The 21,179-nt window shown below is 31.4% G+C and overlaps 1 protein-coding gene across 2 annotated transcripts in view; it reads left to right on the plus strand.

Annotated features, from left to right (window-relative positions):
• Positions 1 to 21,179, plus strand: part of LOC134718759 (receptor-type tyrosine-protein phosphatase S-like) — a 39,537-nt gene that overhangs the window by 12,791 nt on the left and 5,567 nt on the right. The window contains exons 5-21 of one of the 2 annotated variants that reach the window (XM_063581449.1): positions 740 to 862; positions 1,522 to 1,593; positions 4,335 to 4,489; positions 5,475 to 5,646; positions 7,303 to 7,655; positions 8,224 to 8,260; positions 9,948 to 10,018; positions 11,017 to 11,158; positions 12,732 to 12,830; positions 13,669 to 13,869; positions 14,605 to 14,691; positions 15,031 to 15,368; positions 16,358 to 16,505; positions 16,910 to 17,017; positions 17,327 to 17,524; positions 19,098 to 19,181; positions 19,668 to 19,721. In XM_063581449.1, the coding sequence (XP_063437519.1) occupies positions 740 to 862; positions 1,522 to 1,593; positions 4,335 to 4,489; positions 5,475 to 5,646; positions 7,303 to 7,655; positions 8,224 to 8,260; positions 9,948 to 10,018; positions 11,017 to 11,158; positions 12,732 to 12,830; positions 13,669 to 13,869; positions 14,605 to 14,691; positions 15,031 to 15,368; positions 16,358 to 16,505; positions 16,910 to 17,017; positions 17,327 to 17,524; positions 19,098 to 19,181; positions 19,668 to 19,721 (2,442 nt within the window). Of the gene's footprint in view, positions 1 to 739; positions 863 to 1,521; positions 1,594 to 4,334; positions 4,490 to 5,474; positions 5,647 to 7,302; positions 7,656 to 8,223; positions 8,261 to 9,735; positions 9,807 to 9,947; positions 10,019 to 11,016; positions 11,159 to 12,731; positions 12,831 to 13,668; positions 13,870 to 14,604; positions 14,692 to 15,030; positions 15,369 to 16,357; positions 16,506 to 16,909; positions 17,018 to 17,326; positions 17,525 to 19,097; positions 19,182 to 19,667; positions 19,722 to 21,179 lie in introns of both variants that reach the window. The other variant, XM_063581447.1, reaches the window with a different exon arrangement.

The following is a 21,179-nucleotide window of genomic DNA, read 5'->3' on the forward strand; positions in this document are numbered from 1 at the left end:
GGGCATGTCAGACATTGTTATACATGTGACAAAGACATTTTTTACTCACAATAAAACAATTTTTAAATAACCATTGATCATGTTGACATTTGGGAGCCAGAAATATTTTTTTTTAAGGCAACCTTATTCTGGTCATTTTTATTTCTCCTTTAATACCTGTAGAATTATCATAACAGGTACATGAAGTTATAAAGCACTGAACACTCATCACTTCTTATATAGGGTGCACGGTTCTTTTCTCAGGACAATAGTTATAAGATGATGTGGTTTAAGTGCCAATTAGACAACTCTCCATTCAAATTTCAATTTGTAAAAGTCAACCAATATAGGTCAAAGTACATCCTTCAAGACAGAGTCTCTGCTCACACCAAGCAGCAAGCTATAAAGGGCCCTAAAAATGACTAGACTAAGTGTAAAACCATTCAAACCATAAAACAATCGGTCTTGTATATATAAGAAACAAGAAATGAGGAACACTTATGAATCACCACAACATTCGACAACAGCTGACCATTAAGCCCTTTCCACAAATATCTTAAGTGTAAAATGTATCGTAAGTCAAAAATATTCCTTAACAATTCAACTAAATATTTAAAAGATTAATTTTACACTTTAGATTTTTTGTGAAAAGGGTACAGGTTCTTACCTTAGGACAGGTGCAAACAAGTACAGCAGGAAACATATTTTTCACCTTTTTCAAAAATTATCTCTCTCTATGAACTTTTCATTTCCTATTTAGATCTATATAAAGATCAACAGTACAAAGTACGGATAGCTGCCAAATCTGGTCATTTGACCGGAAAGTCTACCAACTGGCTAGTAGCAACACTTTCTGGGGGAAACAGAACAAAGATTCAGAAAGGTAAATCATAGTCTTACTTAGTTAGTTTGTTGGTTAAAACGAATATATTTAAGACTAAAATTGAAAAAGGTAATGGGGAATGTGTGAAAGATACAACAACACGACCATAGAACAGACAACAGCAGAAGGTCACCAATAGATCTGCAGTGCAGCGAGAAATTCTCACACCTGGAGGCATCCTTCAGCTGACCCCTAAACAAATATCTATCTAGTTAAGTTATAAAGGACGTCATACTAAACTCCAAATTATACACAAGAAACTAAATTTAAAATAATACAAGACTAACAGAGGCCAGAGTCTCCTGACTTGGGGACAGACGCACAAATGGGACGGGGTTAAACATGTTTATGGGATCTAAATATTAAACTAGATGTAGCTTTGTAGCACAATGTTGGCTAGTATTTTATCTATTTAGATGACAAACAATGTCAAATGTATACTTCATTAGAAATAACCAAAAAAAATCTTGCCAAATGACATTAACAGTCATGTTTGGTGCATGACAATAAAATATACACTTTCTTTCAAGGAATAAAAAAAAATTGATTGATTTGACGAACTAGTTGAGTTTTTTTTTTCAAAAAATAACAGTAACCATTATTATTTGCATGTAATTGTAAATTTTATTTTTAGAACATTGTTTGTTACCCTTTTGTAGATGATGATGAAGAAGATGATTTTATCCAACCTACCTCAGTGCAGGATCAGTTACAAGATCGCGATACTCTTGGTAAGTAGTAGCCAGGGGTCAGCTAAAGCCTGCATCCGGGTGTGTGATTTTCTTGCTTATAATGATGAAGACCAATTGGTGGCATTCTGCTGTTTTCTACTCCTATGTTAAACAAAAGCAGAGGACAAACCTTTATCAGTTGGGGCAAGTACAGACACAACATTTATTACAAGCTGGATACAGGTTTGAATTTGGATCACGATTATATATTTGAAACATAATACTAGGTTTGACTTCATTTTGATGTCTTGACACACACTACTAGGTTTGACTACATTTTGATGTCTTGACACACACTACTAGGTTTAGTGGCGGATCCAGAGGGGGGGTTCTGGGGGTGCGCACCCCCCCTTTATTTTTGCCGATCAATGCATTTGTATCGGGACATATGTTTTGCACCCCCCCTTTGCCCTGGATTAGCACCCCCCCTTTCGAAAATTCCTGCATCCGCCCCTGAGGTTTGACTACATTTTGATGTCTTGACACATATTACTAGTTTTGACTACATTTTGATGTCTTGACACATAATACTAGGTTTGACTACATTTTGATGTCTTGACACATAATACTAGGTTTGACTACATTTTGATGTCTTGACACACAATACTAGGTTTGACTACATTTTGATGTCTTGACACATAATACTAGGTTTGACTACATTTTGATGTCTTGACACACAATACTAGGTTTGACTACATTTTGATGTCTTGACACATAATATTAGGTTTGACTACATTTTGATGTCTTGACACATAATACTAGGTTTGACTATTACATTTTGATGTCTTGACACATAATACTAGATTTGACTACATTTTGATGTCTTGACACATAATACTAGGTTTGACTATTACATTTTGATGTCTTGACACATAATACTAGGTTTGACTATTACATTTTGATGTCTTGACACACAATACTAGGTTTGACTACATTTTGATGTCTTGACACACAAAACTAGGTTTGACTACATTTTGATGTCTTGACACACAATACTAGGTTTGACTACATTTTGATGTCTTGACACACAATACTAGGTTTGACTACATTTTGATGTCTTGACACATATTACTAGTTTTGACTACATTTTGATGTCTTGACACATAATACTAGGTTTGACTACATTTTGATGTCTTGACACACAATACTAGGTTTGACTACATTTTGATGTCTTGACACACAATACTAGGTTTGACTACATTTTGATGTCTTGACACATATTACTAGGTTTGACTACATTTTGATGTCTTGACACACAATACTAGGTTTGACTATTACATTTTGATGTCTTGACACACAATACTAGGTTTGACTATTACATTTTGATGTCTTGACACACACTACTAGGTTTGACTACATTTTGATGTCTTGACACATATTACTAGTTTTGACTACATTTTGATGTCTTGACACATAATACTAGGTTTTACTACATTTTGATGTCTTGACACATAATACTAGGTTTTACTACATTTTGATGTCTTGACACATAATGAATGTAGTCAAACCTAGTATTATTTTTCAAATATTTAATCATGATCCAAATTAAAACCTGTAGTCCAGTCAATCTAGCATAAGTTTTACCCTAACCTTGAAGTAATTGCAACAGAAGGTTTTTAAGTTTTAATCTTTGCCATTATACCTCAAATATACACAGAAAAAAGTCCCATAAAATTAAACTTGAGGAAAACTTGAAATCATGATTTTAAAATTCCTATGGAGATTTGCATTGATATGGGAGATAACTCTGCAAAAAAGCAGAAATATCAATAAAAATTGATTGAAATTACAACTTAACCACTTCTGTTCCACAGAATGTAGTGATATATTAGCCGTCTTTCTAGTAAAACAAACAACTCTAAAGGTGTTTTCATATCTTTTATCAAGCTTCAACCTAGATTTCATCATTCATTAGTTGACCATTTATTAGACTTTCAGCATGTCATGCATGTCAAGGTAAATAATCTCAAATTGAATAAAAATAATTGAGCATATATTCTTCTTTTTGAGGTTTAAAGTTTCTTTAAACAAATATGATTTACAGATATAAACATGATAAACAATACCAAATATTCACATTATTTTTTCAAAATGGTCACAAATCTTTAATGAAAAATGTGCAAAAAAAAATTAAAATACCCATAGCACTTCAGTTTTGTACATTTCATGAGCAGAAGTTTATATAATCTAGTCAAATACGAACTTATAACCCCATCAAAGCATCATATTTTACATGAATTTAAGAAAATCTACCAAAAACTGACAAAAAAAGGACTCATTTTTGCAGAGTTGTCTCCCTTTTCAATGTTAATTTCCATAAATTAAAATGCAAAATTTGAGTTTTCCTCAAGTTAGATTTTATGAGACTTTTTTCTGTGTATGTTTTGGGCGTAGCAGTATAGATAAGAATTAAAACATTTTCGGTTGCAATTAGTTTCAGGCTGCTCCCTATATACCATTTTATTGTCATTTGGTTTATTAATTAACTCTTCTCAGAGGTAGAAATGGATCAGGGTGATGGAAGGTTGGGTGAGGGATAGGAAACCTGGACCCCCTTTTGTGTGAATATTTTGTTTAATATTTAGCTTATAGGGAATCACTAAACCATGAGTTGAGAGCTTCCTCTCCCCTCTTAGGCAGTCAGTGCCTCCCCTTAATTTTTTTAGATTTGCCACTGCTACTCAGTGGCTGTAGAACTATTAACAATATCTTAATATTATATGATGTTTTCTTTGTTTTAGACATTATCAGTGTGGAATTGAATAAAACAGATAATACATACTACGACCACAATGTTACAATGACTTGTATAGTCCAATACCATGGTAAAGGTGAAAGGTCAATACTATTAACAAAAGGTGATGACCTCAAGGTCGAAAGGATAGGAGCATGGTTTGTAGGTTTCTTTATAATGATGAAAAATATGTTGTTCATTTCTTTAAATCTTATTGATGATGTGGCTCGTGGGAACAAAAATTTCAGCAAAAAAAATGAACCTTTATTTTTTCATTACACATTTTATTTATTACAATATTAGTTCTTACTATATGAAATGGTACAAAAATGAACCCCAAAAAATTATTTGTTTTGGCCCCAGATGACTTTTAAATTTTTTTATATCATTGAAAAAGCTCCAAATTATCTCCCTTTGGGGCAAAAATGGCATTTTTTTGCATCTTTGTTAACTCATCAGTGACCTATACTTTTTTATTATTGTTTTCAAATAAGCTGTACATAAACTAAATAATTGTAAAATTTATGGAATTAGGTTATTTTTTATTTCGATATTACCTCTATTTCTCCTATTAGCTCAACAGAAAAAAAAGGACATTACAGGTAACAAAAATGTATGCTTCTTCTGGAGGCAGACTATGAACTTAAATGAATGGTGACCACATTTTTTAATTTAATTTTTCTTTTAAGTATATGATAAAGTTCATTTATAAAAAGATTTAGCGAAATCCTATATTAGAAATAAACTTTGATTTATACCCAGGAGCCCCCTTAAATAAAAAATGAGGTAGCAACAACTTTTATTGAAACAAATAATATAAACGGAATAAGAATCTGCTGTCAAATGAGTAATCTGTTAACTACCTTTCTTTTGAATCAGAGCAGGTAATCTAGAAATGATATTGGTTCCAATCTACTATATACTTATTTAATTTTCCTAAACTTAGTTTAAACTAATTGTTTTTATTTTTTAATTACAGTTTCAATTTTGGATTTTTAGTTGCCTCTTAATTTATAATTCTAAATAGTTCCAAGATAGTTGTTTTACTATTGTTTAGTTGACATTTTGACATAACGAAAAATATGAAAATACATATGATGAATTCTAGAATATTAATTGTGATTTCAGTGAACTATTAACTTTTCAGATTGATATATCAGGACGACACTCATTTGAAGAATTTGAAATTGAAGAAGATGATAAGATAACATTAGTCAAGAAACTACATCTTTGGAAGCTGAAGACATCAGACAGTGGGCTGTATAAATGTCATGTACTCAATACAGATTATTCAGCTTCATTAAACTTTACAGTTACAGGTAATATTTCGTCCCCAATTACAGTAGAAAAATCAATAAAAAAAATTAAAAAAAAAATCGGGGGAAATTTTCATTGTACTAATGAACTCAAAATCGTTCAATTTTTTTGAAGTCATGTTTTGAATTCCTGCATCTGCACAGAAATCTACAATGTACTTCCTTTTTCCGGTCTCGTTTGTATGAAACTATGAGTAAAATTTATATTTATCAGTCTAGTATAAAACAGGATACCAATTTCATTTTTAATAATTCCTAGATATGAAAAAACGTTACCTGATGATAGCGTTTCTTTGTTTACATTGCATATGACGTCATAACTTAAATAACGTCACAACTAAAATCACCTAACAACAGAACCAAAATCGGAAACATTACGGTATTTCCATTTCTTTTTTTTAACAAATATTTAAGTTACCAAAAAATTATTCATACAGACTACATCCCCTTTTACAGGTAATGCCTGCCTCATAATATTTAAGGATGTTCCCTCCTCTAGGTTTGAATTTTTGTAAGCTATTCAGAATCCTCTGGTTTTATCTGAGACACTGATAGCACTGATGTTCCTCAAACTTTTGAATGATTGACTTCAACTTTACCATTTAGAACTCTTGGTAATAAAAAGCAAACCTCTATGAAAAGAATTGCAAGATTTCATCAAAGACGTTAAAAATTTTAGCTATAATTTCTGTAGATAAAACCTCACTGAGTGTTACCTTTTTAAATGTAAAGTACAAGCTATATTTTATTCTTTACGACACATTCTTTGTGTTTGCTAATACTTTTGGTTTTTAACATGTGAAATGAAAAAAAAATAATGAAAGAAAACAAATATTTTTGTCACACAATTCTAACACAAAATTACTGACCAAAATGACTTCAATAGTCTGTAAAAGATAAAGGAGTAGGGTCAGTAAGGACCGATTTTTGCCTCAAATTTCAGTTTCATCTGACGAAAGATTTTGACCACTTTTTAAACACTTCAGTGTCTATTTCATATGATTCAATTAATTTATGTGAAAGATTTTAACTTATTTATTTATTAAAAACGATCCGATTCAAGCTCAAATATGAAAAATCTACCAAATATGCGAAAAAATGTCAATTTTCAGATGGTTTTTGTCAAAAACGAAAGTGGCCGCATCCGTGTTCATCCTCAATCTTTATAAATGTTATGTATTATCATCAAATACAACTTCCATTTGAATATTTTGGATGAACACGAATGCGGCCACTTTAGTTTTACACAGAAACCGTCCAAAATTTAACTAAAATGCTGGAATTGTGAAGATTTCAGTAATTTAGCATGACTTATTGGTGCTAGTACCCAATATATGTGCATTGTATTGTCAAAAACAGCCCATATTTATGTAGCAGAACCATTCTACTATCAAATAAATAACTAAAAGTTTACATTTTAACAATTTTGTAAAACTGCTATATTTTGGGGCCGAAAAGGGGTCTTACTGGACCTACTCCTTTCTGCTGTAATAGAAAATTCACTTCATAAGAGTGTAGATGGATGTTTAAGGAATATAAAATTATGGGCAAAAACTATAAAGAATATAGAAAAAAAGTGTTTAAATGGGACGTTAGAATAACAGTACCGCCTAGTTTATCACAACATTGTGTGATGTACATTTTTGTTTTTTTTAACAGATGCCTCACCAGGGCCACCAGAAAACATTCAAGCAGAAGTGCTATCCCATAATTCCATAGGTGTATACTGGTCACCTCCCAACAACAGTGCTAATCTCCCTATGACATATGAAGTTCACTGCTGGAGGGAAAAGTTCATGTTTGAATATGATTACAAACATTTTATAGTAACAGATATTGTGGATCCTGAATACGTTATTCATTCATTGAAATACAATATAAAATATCACATTGGGGTTATAGCTGTAAACCAGTTTGGTAGATCTAATTTTAGCCATGTAGACAATGTGACAGTCACTACATTAGATTTGCCACCACTGAAAATAAAGAATATTCGTATTATTAATCCCAAGGTAAGCATATAAACTTTAGTAATAAAAAATATTTTTATCCCCCCACCCCCCTACGATAGTAGAGGAGCATTATGTTTTCTGGTCTGTGCCTCCGTTCATTCGTCGGATCGTCCGTCCGTCCATTCGTTCGTTTGTTTGTCTGTCCTGCTCCAGGTTAAAGTTTTTGGTCAAGGTAGTTTTTGATGAATTTGAAGTCCAATCATCCTGAAACTTAATATACATGTTCCTTATGATATGATCTTTCTAATTTTAATTCCGAATTAGAGTTCTGACCCCAATTTCTTGGTCCACTGAACATACAAAATGATAGTGGGAGTGACAGGTAAATTTATAGACCGACCCACAAAATTGAGTTAAAAAATATATGGATAACTATTAAAATAGAAAAAATAAAAAAATCACCTTTAATTATGATCTGAAAGAGTGGGAAATACGTAGAAAATAGGGAATTAAATCTGATTTGATGTCATCTGATGTACCCTGGTATTAGTTATGCTGTGTAAACTAATGTATTTTACTTCTGATATCAATATTACTCTTCTAAGAAATTTTGTCTTTTTTTATTCAGGTAACCTTGAATTCTGAGGACAGAATTAGTTCAGTCTGTGAGTATATAACATTTTAACAGATCTAATTTACATAGCATACTATCAGAAGTTATTTTTATTTATTTAAAGACATAAATAAGTGAACTTGTTAGATTTTTATTTCAAGGTTAGAATTATCTCCCCTTAATCTGAAAAATATTGCATATATACATGTAACTGTTTATTTACAACCCCTTAACAAACATGTTGAAACAAATTTTTTATGATTTGATAATTCTTTAATCACAGTTTCATGATTTATCTTACACATTAATATTTAAAGCAAAGAAATATATATTGCACACATACATGACATATAAATGATACTGTTCAGGCTATACATACACAAGAGAAACCAAAATTTCTTAAAAAAAGGAAAACTGCAAAAGTTACTGTGCATATAGTTCCTTAACAAATACCCTCTTGGTGGCATGTAAATGAGTAGTATCTTTAAGATATTAAACAGACGATTGAAACTAGTTGTCCATGAAATTATTGTATTTATTATAAGTAAAGACAACTATTACATGCATCAAGGACAGAACTAAACACTCTATTAGAGCAATACTGTCACGGGGGGGGGGGGGGGGGGGTCTCTTCCTATATAAAGGTATATACATTTGTGCCGCTGGAATGGGTCCCTTTTTTGATCCGTCAAATATATCAATGGGGTGCAATTTTACCGAGGAAATATATCAATAGGTAGTAATTGACCGATTGTGATATATCAATGGGTCATAAATTTCAGTTTGTTGTGCAACGATCTTCACTGAACATTATTGGTAAATATGCAAGAGTTATATTACTTAATCCTTTGCATGAAAAGATTCCACATTTAGTAGCAAAGTGTTTTTGATGTATAATAAGATTGTATATGCATATAAGTACTATTTGAGCTGATAAATATATGAATGGGTTATGATTTCGCTGTGAAATATATGTATAGGTAGGGATTTCACAATTATTCAATATATGAATGGGGGGTGTTTTTAAAATCCCAGCTGCACACCTGTACCCAAAATCCCATGTTGAGACCCCCCCGTGAATACTGTAGTCAAAAGAAATTCAAGATGAGAAGACATTAAATTTAACTCAAATAAGTAAAACTAAATCTGAATTTTTTAGGGATATAACCTCCAAATTTTTTACTTGTACAAGAAAATAAAAGAATTGTGTATAAATATTACCAGGACTCAGACAACAATAGCATGTAAAGATTTAATACTATTTCTGAATATTTGGTAGTAGTTTATTAAATACAATTGGAATTTTTACTCAAAGAGGACACCTTGATCATGTTTTTAAATAAATTCATTTATGATCATAAAACTAGAAAAAAAGTTCAGGTATTTTGTAAATAACTTTACATTTGTGATGACTTAGCAAAGCTTTTCATGGAATTTTTACTTTCGAGATATTCTGTTTTTAGCACACTGAGGCATTCATCAATTGAAAAGATACTTGATATACTAAGTAATGTTCATGTATTTTAGCACCTTCTCCGGCAGAATTAATCCCAACAACGACCTCTGTAACAGATACTGAAGAGGAACATTCTGGCACAGTAAGTATTCTGTAAAGTTGGCATGTCTATTTTAGCACCTTCTCTGGGAGAATCAATCCCAACAACGACCTCTGTAACCGATACTGTAGAGGAACATTCTGGTACAGTAAGTATTCTTTAAAGTTGGCATGTCTATTTTAGCACCTTCTCCAGCAGAATCAATCCCAACAATGATCTCTGTAACAGATACTGCAGAGGAACATTCTGGTACAGTAAGTAGGCTGTATCTTGATATTGTATCTCTTTGAGAATCAAAAATCTAAACTTAATTTAGGCCCACTTATTTTAGCAGTGGGATGGTGGCAGCTGAGCATCAGAAATCTGTTACTTGTTTAAGTTTATGATTAGGTCAGTTTTAATGGAACCCAAGTAAAAATGTACATGAAATTCTCCAGTATATTCATTCTTTGCATTTGTAAGTTTATTTTGTCAAAATGAAACTCTAGGGATGGGTCTCATTAATAAGAGATCAGAAGAATTTTAGTGTCAAGAAGTGACAAGCAGAAAAATAAAAGAATTCAGGACAAAAAAGTTTGTTGACTTTTAAAAATGATAAATTTACAGAGCATAAATCCTCTGATTATATCAATGGTAGTACATATGAAAATCTCACTCAGTCAGCTGTTGCAAGGCTAGTACAATATACATTTATTTCCTGTGCATGAGGGATATTTGAAGATTTGTTCACCCAAGAATATTCATATTTTACGAGGGCCCAGCCCAGGGAAATATGATTTTTCAAGGGTGATAAAATCTTCATATCTCCCGAGGCCAAGGGAAATTAACTGCCAGCTTTTTTTCTTATTGATAAACAGTACGGATAAACATTAAAATTCTTCAATTAGTCTTTTTGTTTTAACTTCTGAAATAAATTTGAACTCGAAAATGATATTTGCCAAATCTACTTAGAAAATAAGAAGTTCTACACGTTATGTACATAAGTCACACTATTTAGTCCCGATATTTTAGAGGAGAATATGATACTCAGAGGTGAATATGAAGTTTTGTTTGACATCACGTGTGAAAGTTTCAACCAATCAAATGTTGATTTAGCTATTAAAATCAACATGCACTGGAATAAAGCAATTCATCAAACTTATCATCATTGATATATACACTCATATTCCCTTATTTATATTTTAAGGAATATTATAGCAGCAATGGTTAGATTATCTGCATGTTGATTTTTTCAGATTCTTTATTTTAACAGGCAGTAGAGATATCATGGTCCAATACCAGTGAAACTCAGACCTGGCCACTCAAGTGGACACAACATATCATTCATTATAAAACAGATGATAATAATACAATACACCAAAAAAGTGTTTGGCAAAACAGCACTATTATATATGGTAGGTATACAGTTTTACTGTAATTGTACTTATTTTGCAGTGAAATTATTTTCAAGAATTTCGTGGTTGATTTATTATTGCAAAAATAAATACACGCAAATCTAAATAAAACCTTTCAACTGAAAGGCAATAATTATAAAGTTCCAAAAATAAATACCTGCGAACGTGTTTGAAATACACAATTCGCAAAATAAAGTACAAGTACAGTAGTTCCTGTGTTCCAAAAAAGGGAAGGGTGCAGGTTCTTAACATTTTACTTTAAACCTAATCAAAAAGTCTAATCAAACCTAGTGAATTATATGACAGCAACTGCACAAGTAAAAAAAATCTCCATTATGAAATATAGAAAGATATATAAATTGTAGATGCTTTATAATAGGCAGGGAGTTTATAATCAATCAAAAAGAAACAAAGTAGGTTTAATAGAGGAGGGTAGAGCACTCACATATATTTTCAACCATCCGCCATGCTTTTTGTGCCAGTCCTAATTAATTAAGGGGCCTGTAATTTATTGGTTGTTGTCGGTTCTGTCTGCTAATTTTTATACGCCCATCTTTTAGACGGGACGTATTATGGTATACCGTTGTCCGATCGTCCGTCCGTCTGTCCGTCCGTCTGTCCGTCCATCTGTCCGTCGTCCACACTTCGGACTATAACTCAAAAACACTTTCACCAATGTCCATGAAACTTTGGTGAATTGTTTATATCTATTGATGTAAGCTCCCTTTCGTTTTTTTTTAATTTCAGATTTAAAGTTTGGATTTATGGGGCTTTATTCATAAAAAAGGGGGGATTTTCGACACTTCGGACAATAACTCAAAAAGGCTTTCACCAATGTCCATGAAACTTTGGTGAATTGTTTATATTTACTGACATAAGCTCCCTTTCAATTTTTATAAATTTCAGATTTTAAGTTTTGGATTTATGGGGCTTTAAATTATTCATAAAAAAGGGGGATTTTTAACACTTCGGACAATAACTCAAAAAGGCTTTCACCAATGTCCATGAAACTTTGGTGAATTGTTTATATCTATTGATGTAAGCTCCCTTTCAATTTTTATAAATTTCAGATTATAAGTTTTGGATTTATGGGGCTCTATTCATAAAAAAAGGGGGATTTTTTACACTTCGGACAATAACTCAAAAAGGCTTTCACCAATGTCCATGAAACTTTAGTGAATTGTTTATATCTACTGATGTAAGCTCCCTTTCCATTTTTATAAATTGTAGATTTTACATTTTCTTAAGTAATGAATTTTTATACTTAAAAAAGGGGGATTTTATGCAACTTTGGTGAAACTTTGGTGAATATATTAATGTAACATCCCTTTTGATTTGTATAAATGGGGGGGGGGGGGGGGGAGGGTGTGTATTTGACAGGGCTCACACTATTTCTAGTTGATCATATAAATTCATTTAAAGCATAAAAGACAAGTTAAAAGAGCAACGGGCGTATCATGCACTAAAGCGCAGCCCTTTGTTAGTATTGCAATACTCATTTAGTCACAATACTCTCATTAATTCAAAACCTAACAATAATTTCTGAACAGTATTTTTGTTTTCATCGTTTCAGGATTGGAGAATGATAAGATGTATTACTTCAGGATTGAGACCGTGTTTCCAAGTAAAAGTATATTCTCAGCATGGGAAAAGTTCTCAACATATCTTACAGGTACAACTTACTAAACCTTGTCACTAGTCATACCCAAGGTCCATCAGACATGTGGCAATGTTCAATAATATATGGTTTGGTCCAGTGAAATTACATCAATAAATGGACCAAATGACGACTAGTCATTACCAAGGTCTGTCAGACACGTGGCATTGTATTATATATGGTTTGGTTCAGTAAAATTTCATTAATTACTAGACCAAATGACCAGTGTAACTGCAAGAATTTTTAAAAACTATAATGTGTATTAAAAGACTGCTAAAAGACTGACTGAAATCTTTGGAACCTCAATAGCGTATCTAGAGGAGGTGTTCTGTGGATTGGAATCTCACTTTAACCTGGGTTGGAATTTGGAAAACCCCTCCTCTGGAAAATTTGTGTATCCGCCCATGAAGCTCTGTTACACATCGATGTAAAATATTTTTGTATTTATTCAATGGATTTCATTTTTAGCAGATTTTTTTTGTTTTATGAATAGTCTACTTTCTATACAACATCTTTTCTTGTTTTTGAAGTGTCAAATATCTGTAACCATATGCATGGTATGATTCTATTAAGAAAAACTTGCAATAGTTTCTGAATAAATACTACATGAAATATCAAATTTTATTGAAAAGTGAATACTGAACAAGGGGAGACGACTTGATTTTTGATATTAAATGCAAATAATGCTGGTTGAGTATCTCAATCAATAATTATTAATAAAAGCCATTTTTATATGTACTGCATATTTTCCTGAAATTGCAATAATTAATTTTGCAATATACTCCATTCTTCAATTGCAATAATAAAAACACACAATGATTTCTGAATCGACAGAATTAATTTGATTTTTCAGAGAAAACATCACCTCCACCTCCTAAAGACATGTATCTATCAGTTTTGTCTAACAATTCAATGGTCATAAAGTGGTTACCCCCTCCTCAGGAGTACCGTGTAAGAATAAGACAATACAAGATTGTCGTAGCAGAGGAAGATGGGAAAAAACAGTTCTTTAGGGTTGATGAACAGATCAGAAAGCTTCTAGTCACTAATATAGGTAAATAATTTAATAATGGATGTAACATGTCTTCTGATGACTGACATAGTTTCGTTCATCAGCCCATAATTTTGTCATGTGACTGACGTCATCAACATTTGTTCATGATTTACTCCGGTTTAAAATGGAATTAAGAATTAAATTATAAGAAATGACTGTAATATTTTTTCTGCCTATTGGAAATATTATAAAAAATGTGGTGCACACTTAAATAACCCGCTACATACATTATTCAGTGTGCAGCACATTTTTATGTTATTTTTTCATAGACAGAACAAATATTACAGTCATTCCTTAAGAAAATTATTACCAGTCCTTTCTTCTCTCTATCTGACTATAGTCTGATATTTCACTTTGCTTCATTAGATAGAAAACGTAGAAAAAGGGGTCAGTAAATTATAAAAAGTCAAATGAGAAAAATAGCGAACTGGGATGAAAATTCCATATGGAAAGTGCCTGTTATAAAGCAAATGTCAAAACCAAAAGCTGAAAAACAAATGGATAACAACTGTCAGATTTCTGACATGTCTCAGGGACTTTCTTATGCAGTAAATGGTGAATTAAGCATGGCTCTATATTGCTAGCTTAACCTCTTATGATCTTCTGAAAAACTTATTCCAAAAAGAAATTTGCTTAATTGCCAATGATTATTCTTGAGCAGTACTTCTATGATCACAAACTCACCATCAAAAATAAATTTACTGTCATATTGTTATTTCTTGAATTTTTTTCCAGATAGAAGCAAAGACTACATTGTAGATATAGCTGCAATTAACAACATTGGTGAAAGTGATAAGATTGTCAGGTTCTTGGAACCATTCAGTAAGATATTTATGTTCGTGCACATTATGACAAAAAGGAGATGTGGTTTGATTGTCATAGGGACAGCTTTCTACCATAGAATCAAGAATGAGGGTCTGAAACAAGTTAAATCAAGATAAAATGTTTCTTAAAGATTAAAAAGTTTACTTTTTTATTTAATTGAAAAAAAACTCCTCATATTCTGTGTTAGTGAGGGCACACAGTACCTGATTTGTTTATGTACAGACAAGTGTAATATAAAGTTGTTATACTCTTTTTTATGGATAATATTTTCAACTTAACACATGTATAAAAAGCACTATATTTACAGAAATATTACAGATTTAATATTTTTTGTAGGAAATATTTCTAATGGCATCTACGTCTCTGCCAAACCATTATCATCAACGAGTGTGCAGGTGTCCTGGACCTCTTCATATAAGTCAGACTTGACCAGGTATCTAGTACGATACAATACTATCAAATCGGCAGCCAGTCAGCCAGTAGATTCCTTCGTTAAACCATCAGTCATGAGTCACGTGATGAACAATTTACAACAACATACAGAATATATTATATCGCTGATACCATATTTTAATGATGAGCCAGGAAACTTAACTACGACAACCGTATGGACATTTTCAGATGTTCCATCGTCACCACCAAAAGATGTAAATGTACAAAGTGTAAATAATACTGTAAGTGAAGCCATTATTATACTGTGAATTCATTTGTTTTCGTGGATACCAATTTTCATGGTTTGAGGAAAACTTGCATATTCCTTGTTTTTTTAATTTTATGGTTTTGGTATAGTCTAAATTCATTCTTTTAAAAAAAATTGTTGAAAATTGAAATTTGTGTTTTTTTGTGTACCCACGAAATCCTTAAAAATTGGTATCCAACGAATTTAAATGAATCCACAATAACTAAATTATTTTCTTCTTTATTTATTACATGAATTTTCAACAACATTTTCTAAAGTGATTTATTTTTCAATTTATTTTTTCCAACATTTATACATGATCTGGACTACCTGAAAAAGACAGGCTAAATATACCAATCAGATATTCAATCTCATGAGTTGAAAAACAAACAGATAATGTTCTGGCTAAAACAAAACAAAAAACAAAAACAAAAGACAAACAACAATACAAAAAAAATAAAGACTTAGAAACTCTGACAAAAACAAGGGATGATTTCATAGTAGGTGTTTACAAATAACAAAAATGAGTTCAAAGTTACTGGATTCAGAAGAATATCAATGTATGAAAGAGAATATGCATACTAACTCAAGACTTGATACAGAAAACAATGCTCCAACAAATAGTTTTGCAGTTTGTCAAAGTCTGTTTACTGATTTCTAGCTGTTATATTTGACTGTTAAAGGCCTAGACATGACACAATATGAAACAATTCAATTGAGTAAAGAGGCGGCCTTATTTATAATAATAAAATGTATGTAAAACAAGTATGACTGACATGGACCAATGAAAATCATTAAACTACAGTCTCTTTACTGGTTCTTGTCTTTATCTTGTTAATTAATTGGAAAATACACCATCTATCATTTAAATTATTGCAACAGGAATGACATGGAATAGAAGTTTCATTATAAAAAAGTTCACCGAAGAAATTCTGTTTGGAGGGACAATTTTATAAATGATGATGAATTTTTACTATTTTTCAGCAAAATTTTATGGTCTCTTGGAACCCACCGCCCGAACATACACGGAATGGTGACCTGGTATATTACCGTTTAGAATACAGAACTAAGTATGACGAGACAAGTAAAACTATGCTGGTTCCTGCTGATAAAAATGAAATGTTGTTATCAGGTAAGTCTACAATATAATTATTTGTTATTCAAGTTAAAGATAGTGCACAATACACCTTATCGCTAATCCCAACTGACTGGGCCACTTGAACTTTTGATGCATATAACAATCACTTCCATTGTGGCGTCAGATATTTTGTTTTATGGCCTCAAAATTTTACAGGAGCCTGTGTGATATCCAGTCATGGCGGACAAATAGCGATAAGGTGAATGAATAAAGAAATGAAACCTGGATAAATGAAATCAACAATTTTTAGATTTAACATATAATTCTTTGTTCACTAGTGTAGTGTCAGCTATTTTATATTTGTTGTTTGTTGACATTTTTTTTTTATATACATATAATGAACTGAATTGTATCATTACTACAGGGCAACTAATGTATTTCGTCTCTATATTTTACAGGTTTAGAAGAAGGTATAGTTTATGAGATGAGAGTGGCAGCCGTCACTGTCAATGGGACTGGACCGTATTCAACTTGGGTCCAAATGGTTGTTACTAAAAGTGGCACAGGTAATATAAGGATTATTTGCTTTGTTTTTACCAGGAATTAGAATGTTTAGTTGCAAGTTGGCTCTTTCAGAATCTAACAAGCATCAGTAAAGAGACATGTATTGTCGAAATGCGCATCTGGTGCAGGAAAATTGGTACCTTTAATGTTAACATTCTGGGTTATATTTTAAAAAGCTTATATCAAAACACTGATTTGCTTAAATATTCTAAAAAAATGGCAATTCAACCAATAGCAAATGACCAAATAAAGAACAAAGTTCAAATATATAATAAAAAAAACTATGACAAAATCACTTATATTTCTTTCAGTGATTGAGCAGCCACCTGAACCTCCATCTAATCTGACAGCAGACCCAGTACCACTTGGAGTAAACTTGATGTGGGCGTCGCCTCTCAACACCAGTATACCAGTCAAAGGTTATATAGTAGGTCATGGAAGGTTTCTCCCTGAGGTTTATAGAAAGATACTTGGACCATCTGTTTTTGAGTATACCATTACAGGGTTGAGTAAGTAATAATTAATCAGACTTTTAAATTTTGAAAGAAGTAGGTCCTGTAAGGACTGATTTTGTCCTCAAATTTTAGGTTCATCTGAATTTTGACCACTTTTTAAACACTTAAGTGTCTATTTCATTTGAATCAATTAGTTTATATGAAAGATTTTAACTGATTTAGTCATTAGAAATGATCCGATTCAAACTCAAATATGAAAAATCTACCAAATATCCTAAAAATGTCACTTTTTCATGTTTTTTTGTCAGAAATGAAACTCAACCTTTATATATGTTATGTATTATCATAAAATACAACTTACATTTCAATATTAAGGATGAACATGAATGCAGCCTCTTTCATTCAACATGAAAACCATCTAAAATTTAACTAAAAAGCTAGAATTGTGAATATTTCTGTAATTTAGCATGACTTAATGGTGCTAGTACTCGATAGATGTGCATTGTATTGTCAAAAACAACCCATATTTGTGTAGCAGAATCATTCTACTGTCCAACAAATAACTAAAAGTTTACATTTTAATAATTTTGTAAAACTGTTATATTTTGGGGCCAAAAAGGGGTCTTACTGGACCTACTCCTTTGATCAAGTTTTTAAAATTATCTTGTCAGAAGTCTTTTAAAAGAACACATTCAGTTAAATATCTGACAGAATTTTTTTTCCAAACATTCAAATCAAATCTTTTGTTGAATTTCTAATGTTGAGCCTAACTATAAAAGTAGTAGACAACACCTCATTATATCAGTAATAATTTAATTATTAAATTTGTTACTATGACATTACAAGATACTTGCTTTAACTTAATCACAAATTGATTATGACCTGTATCATATGGTAGACACCAGAAATGAGATTTAAACATAAATTCTTCTCTATAGTTTCTAAAGGATACAGTATGTATGTAATTGTACGTCTATAAAGTTTGTTTAAGATTAGTTCTGCTTAACAAAAGCTATTTTAAAAAAATTCTAAAACTTATATTTTTTTTTTACTGATTTAAGAAAAATAAGATAAGATCAAATCTTTTATGAAGAAGATAAACAAAATGGAATGTTGAAGATTTCAATTATGTTAGTTTTAAAAAAAATAGTTGGTCATGTATAAAGTAGTATTGTCACTTACTGTATTTTCATCAAAGTTTTGTTTGTTCAAAAATATGTTTTTAAGATATTGCTAAGTATTCATTTTTGTTGAATCGTAAACTGGATTTAGCCATTGAGATAATTTTATTTATTTAATTAGTTATGGGGGGGGGGGACAGGTTTCTAAATTTAAAAATGACCTGGTCGCCATTTTGTTAAAAAAAAAACTCTGGGCTATTCATGCAGTACTAAACAAATTATATTCTGTCTTTAAATAGGGATAGTATGACAAGTATATGATATGATGTTGCTTTGGATAGACACAACAAACATACTCTTCCTTGTTTGTCATGTCTAAAAAAAAGTATAGCTTAATTTAAAATTCCAGGCCTCACCCCAGAAAATCAAATGGTTGATGCTTTTCATTTAGTAATTAGAAATGTTGTTTAATATCAACATGATAAATCATGGTATATTTATTTCAGGACCAAACGCACAGTATATTTTGACTGTTCGTTCATTTAACAGTTTTGGAGAAAGTAAGCCAGCTTTTTTGAAAGCTAAATCAGGTATGAGTTAAAACTATTGTATATATATATCCTATAGATATTATATTCTCATAAAGGCATGATATGTACAAATGATGTAGATGTGCATGTCCACAAGAAATATGACTGTCAATGACATTGTAAGAATTATGAGTCTTTGAACTTAAGGAATTTTATGAGATTTTGTTTTTTTCCATGAGTGACACTACTGTTGGGGTATTGGGGTTTGTGAGTTGTGCACAGTGGTGTGATTGCCAATTAAACAACTATCCATCAAAGTTCAGATGAAGTGGATGTTAGCAATTATAGGCAACTATATAGCCTTTGATAATGAGAAAAAAGAACAAATTGCCATTATATCTGAATTTACATTTACTAAAAAATAACAGCAAAATTTTGATAATAACATAGGTACATATGACAATTTGCAAACTATCTCTCATATTAAGCTTATCATTTTTTTTAAAATTTTATTGTTACATTTTAAATTTTATTGTTACATTTTAGGGAAAAGACAACAGAACAATTATGAAATAACTACAATAGCTGCCACAACTCCAGGTAGGTGATCTACTGTTGATCATTGTACAAGACCAAGACTTTTATCTAAAATATCAAAATTTAAAAAAAAAGTTTATTTACAAAAATTAGAATTAGTGACCATAATTTGCTCATTGAGAAGGGCAGATATCTAAAAAATACCTCGAGACAATAGAACATGTCCAACTTGTAAAACCTTAGAAGATGAAAATCACTTTCTCCTCCACTGTCAAATTAATAATGTTTTACTTATAAAACATTATAATGACATGGCAATAGATAATCCTATGTTTCCAAATCTATCTGATACTCAAAAACTAGTAGTCCTACTAAATCCTTCTAATATAAACCAAGTGAAAAAAATAGATTCTTTTATAAAACAGATTTTAGAGCTGAGGACAAGGGACTCTTAGTTAGTTTTACTTGTATATATATATATATAGATATGTGTGTATTCAACTCAGTTATTTTATTGTTGTTGTTACTTTTGTTTATGTACAAGTATAATGTTACTTATATGACAAATAAAGATATTATTGTTCTCAGGTTTGGAAGGATCTTTTAAGGGAGTTTAATTAATTAAGAATTGAGACACTTTATTTGCAGGAATTTTGGAATAGTCAGTAAAATTGTTAGGAATGCAGGATTTTGGAATTTAATTTCATCTTGATGACATTATTATCATGGGAAATTGGCATTTGATATTTCAGGGGGCTAGAACCTTTATCGGGACTCCATGATCGGGTGTTTTTAAGCTCTGGATTTCTGGATTGATGCTTTTGGGATCAGGGAATTCTTTTATCTAATTTCGGGATGTCAGGATTTATATTAATTTAAATTCGGGACCTCAGGATTTTGTGTTTTTAATTTTAAGCCAAGGATTTCAGGACCAGGAACCCTCCTACCCCCACCCACCCCCTCCTTACTCCCCCCTTTTTGGTAAACCCTTTTTATGTAAAAAGAGTTCTTGTAAAAAAACAATTTAAGAAAAATTCAGAATTTGTGACAGTAAATTGTTCCATTACCAGTAGAATATATTCAGTCCCCTACCAATGCAGTAGAGGGGGATTTTCAGTGTGTACTCAGTCTGTCTGTCAATCCATGAGTTCGGTTTGTATATTATCATGACAAGTTACTGTTCAGGCTTGAATTATGTTCTGATCTGAAGATTTTGCTATGAAATTAGGTTCCTTGGACATAATAGAAAATTCAATCAAATATTAAGTTTTCTGCATGCTTTTCCTCTTCATACTTATAGATATTGATTTGAAAATTTGTATAGATAAATAATTTTATTTTAAAGTACAACTTGGAACATATACATGAAATACAATATATTACAATATAGTTTTATCCGGACAAGTTACAGGTCAAGTTTCAATTTTCCTTCAGTCTGATAATTTTGTGCAGCGTTTTGGTCCTTGGATTTAAAAAAAATCACCTCTTTAATTTTTTTTTATTACATATTTTCATATCTTC

The sequence above is a fragment of the Mytilus trossulus genome, chromosome 5 (genome assembly GCF_036588685.1).
Source record: "Mytilus trossulus isolate FHL-02 chromosome 5, PNRI_Mtr1.1.1.hap1, whole genome shotgun sequence".
In the NCBI taxonomy this organism is placed as follows: domain Eukaryota; kingdom Metazoa; phylum Mollusca; class Bivalvia; order Mytilida; family Mytilidae; genus Mytilus; species Mytilus trossulus.